We start from the raw sequence: 9,205 nt of genomic DNA, 5'->3' as shown, positions 1-9,205 counted from the left end.
CACAGTGAGCATATAGCTCATATGAAACAAATCAACAAGCCAATAATGATTCCCCCAAGTTCCACGACGGTTTCTAATGAACTGAAGATGTGATGCGAATCACTGATATTCCTCTCAACATGTTTATTTTGAATCTGCCCTCTGTACTAATTAGAGGGTTACCCTGAGTGCTCAGCGCTACACACACACACATCTCCACTTCCCGCTATAGCAATATCGCCATCACACTCATCCAACGAATATTGGAATTTTCTGAAAGAGCAAACCAATAACCTATTACAAAACTATAAGAGATCAATAGCTAATTTCTCTGCATTGATTACCACTTGAACATTTAACATGCGCCCCGTGGCCACAATAGGCGTACAGCCAACTTGGATCCCCATTGGCCCTCATGAGTATTAAACTTATTGATTCAAAGAGAGGACTAAAAACGTCAAGCTGTTCCTTAATCCTAATAAAGACTGGACATGACCAAGGCACCCTCTCTCCTTAAAGCAAGGATACAATCTATCCAACCAGAAATAGGCCTATGGGCTGCAAAAGCTGAGATGTGATGTAATTAATGAATGAATCCACTATGTTGAAACATGTTGTCGCATTATTGTTTATCCATTGTGATTGTTTATAATTCTACTGAAACTACTATTTCTACCGAAATAAATAGGCTACATTTGCTCTCACGTGTTAGCTCGGAATAATTACTAAAAAAGTAGAAAATGTCACCTTTAAAAAAATAATGTTTGCGCTTGCTACAGCTGTCTAAACGTGTGTGTGTGTGTGTGTGTGTGTGTGTGTGTGTGTGTGTGTAGCCCCATTGAAAATAATCTAGATTATATTTCTATGTATAGCCTCTCTACCTTAGCCCTTTACCAGGAGCTAAAGATCATAGTGAACAGTCAGAGGTAACCAAATGCAACATAGCTTCAGCGTGTAAATCAGCTAGAAGGATGTGTCGGCTTTGAGTAATTGTCTCTGGCCACCTCCCAGTTACAGGGAGTGATGAGCTCTACAGCAGAGTCTCAACTCAATCGCTGGTTGAAAACTGTTTTCTGCCCCTCCCAAAATATAGAATTTGTAGATAATTGGCCCTCTTTCTGGGACTCACCCACAAACAGGACCAAGCCTGGCCTATTGAGGAGTGACGGACTCCATCCTAGCTGGAGGGGTGCTCGCATATTAACGAACATAGACAGAGCTCTAACTCCCCTAGCTCCACAATGAGATAGAGTGCAGGCCAGGCAGCAGGCTGTTAGCCAGCCAGCTTAGTGGAGTCTGCCACTAGCACAGTCAGTGTAGTCAGCTCAGCTATCCCCATTGAGACCGTGTCTGTGCCTCGACCTAGGTTGGGCAAAACTGAACATGGCGGTGTTCGCCTTAGCAATGTCACTGGAATAAAGACCTCCTCCATTCCTCCCATTATTGAAAGAGATTGTGATACCTCACATCTCAAAATAGGGCTGCTTAATGTTAGATCCCTCACTTCCAAGGCAGTTATAGTCACTGAACTAATCACTGATCATAATCTTGATGTGATTGGCCTGACTGAAACATGACTTAAGCCTGATGAATTTACTGTGTTAAATGAGGCCTCACCTCCTGGTTACACTAGTGGCCATATCCCCCGCGCATCCCGCAAAGGCGGAGGTTTTGCTAACATTTATGATAGTACATTTCAATTTACAAAAAAAACGACATTTTCGTCTTTTGAGCTTCTAGTCATGAAATCTATGCAGCCTACTCAAACACTTTTTATAGCTACTGTTTACAGGCCTCCTGGGCCATATACAGCGTTCCTCACTGAGTTCTTTGAATTACTATCGGACCTTGTCGTCATGGCAGATAATATTCACATTTTTGGTGACTTTAATATTCACACGGAAAAGTCCACAGACCCACTCCAAAAGGCTTTCGGAGCCATCATCGACTCAGTGGGTTTTGTCCAACATGTCTCCCGACCTACTCACTGCCACAGTCATACTCTGGACCTAGTTTTGTCCCATGGAATAAATGTTGTGGATCTTAATGCTTTTCCTCATAATCCTGGACTATTGGACCAGCATTTTATTATGTTTGCAATTGCAACAAATAATCTGCTCAGACCCCAACCAAGGATCATCAAAAGTTGTGCGATAAGTTCTCGGACAACCCAAAGATTCCTAGATGCCCTTCCAGACTCCCTCCGTCTACCCAAGGACGTCAGAGTACAAAAATCAGTTAACCACCTAACTGAGGAACTTAATTTAACCTTGCGCAATACCCTAGATGCAGTCGCCCTAAAAACAAAAAACATTTGTCGCTCCCTGGTACACAGAAAATACCCATGCAAGCTTCCAGAAAATTTGAACGGAAATGGCGCCACACCGAACTGGAAGTCTTCCGACTAGCTTGGAAAGACAGTACCGTGCAATATCGAGGAGACCTCACTGCTGCTCGATCATTCTATTTTTCCAACTTAATTGAGGAAAATAAGAACAATCCAAAATGTATTTTTGATACTGTCGCAAAGCTAACTAAAAAGCAGCATTTCCCAAGAGAGGATGGCTTCCACTTCAGCAGTGATAAATTCATGAACTTCTTTGAGAAAAAGATCATGATCATTAGAAAGCAAATTATGGACTCCTCTTTAAATCTGCGTATTCCTCCAAAGCTCAGTTGTCCTGAGTCTGCACAACTCTGCCAGGACCTAGGATCAAGGGAGACACTCAAGTGTTTATAAACTATATCTCTTGACACAATGATGAAAATAATCATGGCCTCTAAAACTTTAAGCTGCATACTGGACCCTATTCCAACTAAACTACTGAAAGAGCTGCTTCCTGTGCTTGGCCCTCCTATGTTGAACATAAGAAATGGCTCTCTATCCACCGGACGTGTACCAAACTCGCAGTAAGAAAGCCTCTCTTGAAAATGTCAAAACTTGACCCAGAAAATATAAAAAAACGATCGGCCTAAATCGAATCTCCCATTCCTCTCAAAATTGAAAAAGCTGTTGCGCAGCAATTCACTGCCTTCCTGAAGACAAACAATGTATATGAAACGCTTCAGTCTGGTTTTAGACCCCGTCATAGCACTGAGACTGCACTTGTGAAGGTGGTAAATGACCTTTTAATGGCGTCAAACCGAGGCTCTGCATCTGTCCTCGGGCGCCTAGACCTTAGTGCTGCTTTAGATACCATCGATCACCACATTCTTTTGGAGAGATTGGAAACCCAAATTGGTCTACACGGACAAGTTCTGGCCTGATTTAGATCTTATCTGTCAGAAAGATGTCAGTTTGTCTCTGTGGATGGTTTGTCCTCTGACAAATCAACTGTAAATGTCGGTGTTCCTCAAGGTTCCGTTTTAGGACCACTATTGTTTTCACTATATATTTTACCTCCCGGGGATGTCATTCGGAAACATAATGTTAACTTTCACTGCTATGCAGATGAGACACAGCTGTACATTTCGATGAAACATGGTGAAGCCCCAAAATTGCCCTCGTTGGAAGCCTGTGTTTCAGACACAAGGAAGTGGATGGCTGCAAATGTTCTACTTTTAAACTCGGGCAAAACAGAGATGCTTGTTCTAGGTCCCAAGAAACAAAGAGATCTTCTGTTGAATCTGACAATTAATCTTGATTCATCTTGGTTGAACAGTAATCTCAAATAAAACTGTGAAGGACCTTGGCATTACTCTGGACCCTGATCTCTCTTTTGACGAACATATCAAGACTGTTTCAAGGACAGCTTTTTTCCATCTACGTAACATTGCAAAAATCAGAAACCTTCTGTCCAAAAATTATGCTGAAAATGTATCCATGCTTTTGTCACTTCTAGGTTAGACTACTGCAATGCTCTACTTTCCGGCTACCCGGATAAAGCACTAAGTAAACTTCAGTTAGTGCTAAACACGGCTGCTATAATCTTGACTAGAACCAAAAAATGTGATCATATTACTCCAGTGCTAGCCTCTCTACACTGGTTTCCTGTTAAGGCAAGGGATGATTTCAAGGTTTTACTGCTAACCTACAAAGCATTACATGGGCTTGCTCCTACCTATCTTTCCGATTTGGTCCTGCTGTACATACCTACACATACGCTATGGTCACAAGACGCAGGCCTCCTAACTGTCCCTAGAATTTCTAAGCAAACAGCTGGAGGCAGGGCTTTTTCCTATAGAGCTCAATTTTTATGGAATGGTCTGCGAGAGACGCAGACTTGGTCTCAACCTTTAAGTCTTTATTGAAGACTCAATGATGCTGTCTTTATTGAAGATTCATCTCTTCAGTAGGTCCTATTATTGAGTGTAGTCTGGTCCAGGAGTGTGAAGGTGAACGGAAAGGCTCTGGAGCAATGAACCGCCCTTGCTGTCTCTGCCTGGCCGGTTCCCCTCTCTCCACGGGGATTCTCTGCCTCTAACCCTATTACAGGGGCAGAGTCACTGACTTACTGGTGCTCTTCCATGCCGTCCCTAGGAGGGGTGTGTCACTTGAGTGTGTTGAGTCACTGACGTGATCTTCCTGTCCCGGTTGGCGCCCCCCCTTGGATTGTGCTGTGGCGGAGATCTTTGTGGGCTATACTCGGCCTTGTCTCAGGATGGTAAGTTGGTGGTTGAAGATATCCCTCTAGTGGTGTGGGGGCTGTGCTTTGGCAAAGTGGGTGGGGTTATATCCTGCCTGTTTGGGGCCACAGTGTCTCCCGAACCCTCGTGTCTTAGCCTCCAGTATTTATGCTGCAGTAGTTTATGTGTCAAGGGGATAGGGTCAGTCTGTTATATCTGGAGTATTTCTCCTGTCTTATCCGGTGTCCTGTGTGAATTTAAGTATGCTCTCTCTAATTCTCTCTCTCTCTTTCTCTCTTTCCTTTTTTCTTTCTTTCTCTCTCTTGGAGGACCTGAGCCCGAGGACCATGCCTCAGGACTACCTGGCCTGATGACTCCTTGCTGTCCCCAGTCCACCTGGCCGTGCTGCTGCTCCAGTTTCAACTGTTCTGCCTGCGGCTATGGAACCCTGACATGTTCACCAGATGTGCTACCTGTCCCAGACCTGCTGCTACCTGTCCCAAACCTGCTGTTTTCAACTCTGTAGAGAGACAGCAGGAGCGGTAGAGATACTCAGATATTGATCGGCTATGAAAAGCCAACTGACATTTACTCCTGAGGTGCTGACCTGTTGCACCCTCGACAACCACTCTGTGTATTTTTATTTGATCCTGCTGGTCATCTATGAACATTTGAACATCTTGGCCGTGTTCTGTTATCATCTCCACCAGGCACAGCCAGAAGAGGACTGGCCACCCCTCATAGCCTGGTTCCTCTCTAGGTTTCTTCCTAGGTTCTGGCCTTTCTAGGGAATTTTTCCTAGTCACCGTGCTTCTACATCTGCATTGCTTGCTGTTTGGGGTTTTCGGCTGGGTTTCTGTACAGCACTTTGAGATATCAGCTGATGTAAGAATGGTTTTATAAATACATTTGATTTGATAGAGAAAGAGGTTAGCCCCTAACATGATCTACCTAGGCCAGTGTTTGTCCCAGATACTCCAGAATCCAGACTATATTAATAATAGTGATAATCTCAAATTCACAGACTGGGTAGCAGTATAGACGCCAGTACACTGGGAGGCACTGGTGTACCATGGTCTGCATTAAAAGAGTCCCAGTGTGTCCGGTCTGACACACCGTAGGCTACTGAAAACCGTGGACCAGAGGAACAATTTTTATATTTCTGTCATTACAGTAGCTCTACTCAGCGGAATTGACTTTAGGAAAGCAGTCGAAAATGCCTTCAATAAAAGAGTTTAACTTGAGTTACGATATAATTAATGAACATGATACATTTTCGGAAGGCGACTGTATATCTGGAAGAATTACTTTGGAGTTAATAAAGGAAACCAAAGTGGAAAGCCTTTTCATCAAAGTCAAAGGGGACGCTAATGTCAATTGGACTGTTGACAGTGATGACAACACGTACTCTGCTCACAACAGATATTTTAAACTGAAGAAATTAATGATTAATGAAAATCCTCAAGGTAGGAGGGATAGTCTTTACTCGGTTTACTACAGGCCTAACCTATCCGTAACCCCAACTATAGTTCTGCCAATATTTATATAGTTCAGGTGCATAGCTCGCCCGTCGCGTTAGGTGAGCGGGATTTGTAGGCTACGTAATCTAATAATTACAGTCGAGCGGCGGTTGGTTAATGTTCGCCAGATCAATATTTTTTTGTAATGGGTTCATTAATAACGTAAATTACTAATTGGATATTATGTTGACCACGACGATTTTTTTGTTATAGGCAACATACTCCCCCCTGGTATCCATATCTATCCATTTAGCTTCCAAATTCCTGAAGGGTAAGTGGGAAAGCAAGTCAAATTCATAGACAGACAAATTATATGCTATTTTAAATCAACCTACATGTACAAATGATGATATCTGTTGATTACATAGATTCAGCACCTTAAGGTATGTGTCGCTGTTTTTATATTACAGAAGCATGCCATCATCCTTCAAGGGTCCACATGGCAAGATAGTGTACAAACTGGAAGCCAAGCTGGTTAGGGGTTGGCTAAAGACACGCGACTTGGTGAAGGAAATCACCTTTGTCTCCAAGGCTGACTTGAACCATGTCCTACTAATGGTGTGTTAACTCTACTAATCTAGTCCTTTTTGTTCTTTATCATATTATATGTTTGGATGGACGGTGTTATTCATCACATGTGTGTGAAAGTGGATGGTTGGATGTACAGATCCCGGGTTTGTTTTCCTTGTGTCATACTAGTATAGAACATAATGTAATCTCATCCTGCGTTCCAGTCTCCTCAGCATGGTGTGAAGGACAAGTCAATGGGCTGTCTTACCTCAGGACATGTCATCATGGATGTCCATGTTGAAAGGATGGGTTACATGGCAGGTAATGTACAAATGTGTTTCAGAGCCCTCTATGTAACACAAAGCATGTTGCCTTTTGGCACATATTTTCTGTTGAATAACAACGCCAATTCAACAGATTAGTTTACAATCTCACTGGATAAGAGAATAGCAAGTCCACAATACCTCCAGTAAGTGTCCTAAATATACAATCAACTTTCACATGCAAGGCTTTAGGCTTTGTCAACATTTATTCATGTCTTCAACATTCAGTACCTCATCTCTGCTGAAGCACTATTGTGTTGGTCATTTGGAATCTCAGATTGTCTTTAAAGGGGAAGTTCAGGATTTTACAACTTGATGGTTCCCAACCCTGAAAGTCTATGGGCCAGGAGAAACTGTAGTCCATGGTTTTGTTTCATTTAAACAGCCACTACAAAATTAGCCAGAGGAGGCTAAGGTTATCTGAAGTTAGTAGTGGGGCTGTTTAGAGAAAACCGAACCATGGATTATAGTTTTTCCAGGCCCATAGACAAACCACTAGTAGTCAAGTTGTAAAATCCTGAACTTTCCTTTTAATTATCTGGGTGGATTTTCCCACGACAGGTGAGATGGTGAATATCTGTGCAAACATCGAGAACAACTCCTCCCGTGACCTTAAGCCCAAATTCAGTCTGAAGCAGAAAATTACTTTCATGGCTTCTGACTGCACAAAGATAGAAGAAGAAACCGTCTGCAAATTGGTCAGGGGGCCTATCCCGTCCAAAACCCGACAAAGTGTTGCAGGGACATTGAAGATACCTGCTGACCAGGACTTGTCCATCCTGAACTGTAATATCATAACAGTAGAGTACATACTAAAGGTACATCCAGGGTCATATTCCTGACTAGTATTAAACAACAAAACATTTTGTGGGGGATACAATCCCAATATTTCTCTCTAACATGCTGTTTGTTTTAAAGGTATACTTGGACGTTCCTCTTGCCAAAGACCCTGAAGTCAAGTTTCCATTGGTTATTATCCCTTCCAGCTTTCGGTCTGACCTATCACCAGGCAGTCCTGTCCTCGGGTTTGAAGAATTCGGGAAAGGTGGTCCAAGCAACAGTGACTTCCCTTGTGATACAGCCTTTGGACCATATCCTCCTGTCTCGGGTCCAGGGGGAGGCCTATATCCGCCTGCTCTGCCAGTGTACCCTGAACCTGCAGCCGGGGGAGGAAGTTATACCCCTGACCCACAGCCAACATACCCATACCCAACTGGCCCAGTTTTTCCTCCACCTACATTTAATACATTAATATCCACCCCAACAATGCACCCGCCCCTCTCTTCTCAAGAGCTAGACCAACCCCCATCGTATGGTTCCCTCTTCCCTCCATGTGCACCTGAAACATCTCACCCTAATACCCTATAAACACTCATATTTGACAGAGGCCTTTTGATTAGTGCTGCTATATAACTACCTACCTGTTACAATAATCAATATTGAAGTAGGTTTATAATGCCATTGTTATGTAACCCACAGCCTTAACTGAATTGCTATACTGTCTCAAAGACTTTAAATAATAATGTGTCAATCCAGATCAGCCATTATGTGTCTGCAGCAAATGAGAACAATAATCAGTAAAACTACATCTAAGAAGCTATGCAAAAAAGATGACTACAGACATATAACATCTGTATGACTTTAATGTCATTGTTATTCGAGTAAGGTGATTGTTCAGATCTAGTTTTCATTACCTGCACTGTTCAATAAATACCACACACCTGATCTTCTGACTCCGTCTCAACTGTTGCTGATCAAAGCCCAACTAACTTGTACACCTACGTATAATTGCACACGGTCCTTACACTTTCTGTTACTGGTGTTCTACAGCTCAGTGAGCTCAGTGTGTACTTCTGCTGTTTAGGTATTATGAAGGACTGCAGGAGAACAGTCTATCAAAATGGTTTGCAGGGAGGGATGCTGCCTCACTCTTATGACTCTCATGGCAGTTTGTGCCAAGGGGGCAATTTGAGATTTTGGACTCTTGGTTGGATTTTAGTTGGGTTAGCTCCACACCTAACCTAGGACAGTGCTTTCCACATACTGTAGCCGAATCTCAAATAATCTCAGATTCACACATTAGGCTATACAAGGTAACGGTAACAGCCGTCCCTGGAGGGGGTGCGTCACCTGAGTGGGTTGATTCACTGTTGTGGTCATCCTGTCTGGGTTGGCGCCCCCCCCTTGGGTTGTGCCGTGGCGGAGATCTTTGTGGGCTATACTCAGCCTTGTCTCAGGATGGTAAGTTGGTGGTTGAAGATATCCCTCTAGTGGTGTGGGGGCTGTGCTTTGGCAAAGTGGGTGGGG

General features: G+C 43.3%; 1 protein-coding gene across 1 annotated transcript; it reads left to right on the top strand.

Moving 5' to 3' along the window:
* The first annotated feature begins 5,646 nt into the window (after positions 1-5,646).
* On the top strand, positions 5,647-8,623 carry LOC109875625 (arrestin domain-containing protein 3). Its single transcript, XM_020468017.1, has 6 exons — positions 5,647-6,011; positions 6,279-6,336; positions 6,476-6,623; positions 6,800-6,896; positions 7,460-7,716; positions 7,817-8,623. Exons 1-6 carry the CDS (start codon positions 5,762-5,764, stop codon positions 8,264-8,266), a joined length of 1,260 nt encoding a protein of 419 aa, XP_020323606.1. The 5' UTR covers positions 5,647-5,761; the 3' UTR covers positions 8,267-8,623.
* Positions 8,624-9,205: the final 582 nt, after the last annotated feature.

The sequence above is a fragment of the Oncorhynchus kisutch genome, linkage group LG3 (assembly GCF_002021735.2).
Source record: "Oncorhynchus kisutch isolate 150728-3 linkage group LG3, Okis_V2, whole genome shotgun sequence".
Lineage (NCBI taxonomy): Eukaryota > Metazoa > Chordata > Actinopteri > Salmoniformes > Salmonidae > Oncorhynchus > Oncorhynchus kisutch.
The sequence above is the reverse complement of the archived record's forward strand: the minus strand, read 5'-3'. Positions and strand labels throughout refer to the sequence as shown.

Bases quoted from the DNA above. Each gene is read 5' to 3' on its own strand.
- LOC109875625 (XM_020468017.1), top strand. From the start codon at position 5,762: ATGCCTTCAATAAAAGAGTTTAACTTGAGTTACGATATAATTAATGAA. The intron at 6,337-6,475 runs GTAAGTGGGAAA...TTTATATTACAG, and splicing joins AGCTTCCAAATTCCTGAAGG to AAGCATGCCATCATCCTTCA. The intron at 6,897-7,459 runs GTAATGTACAAA...TTCCCACGACAG, and splicing joins AAGGATGGGTTACATGGCAG to GTGAGATGGTGAATATCTGT.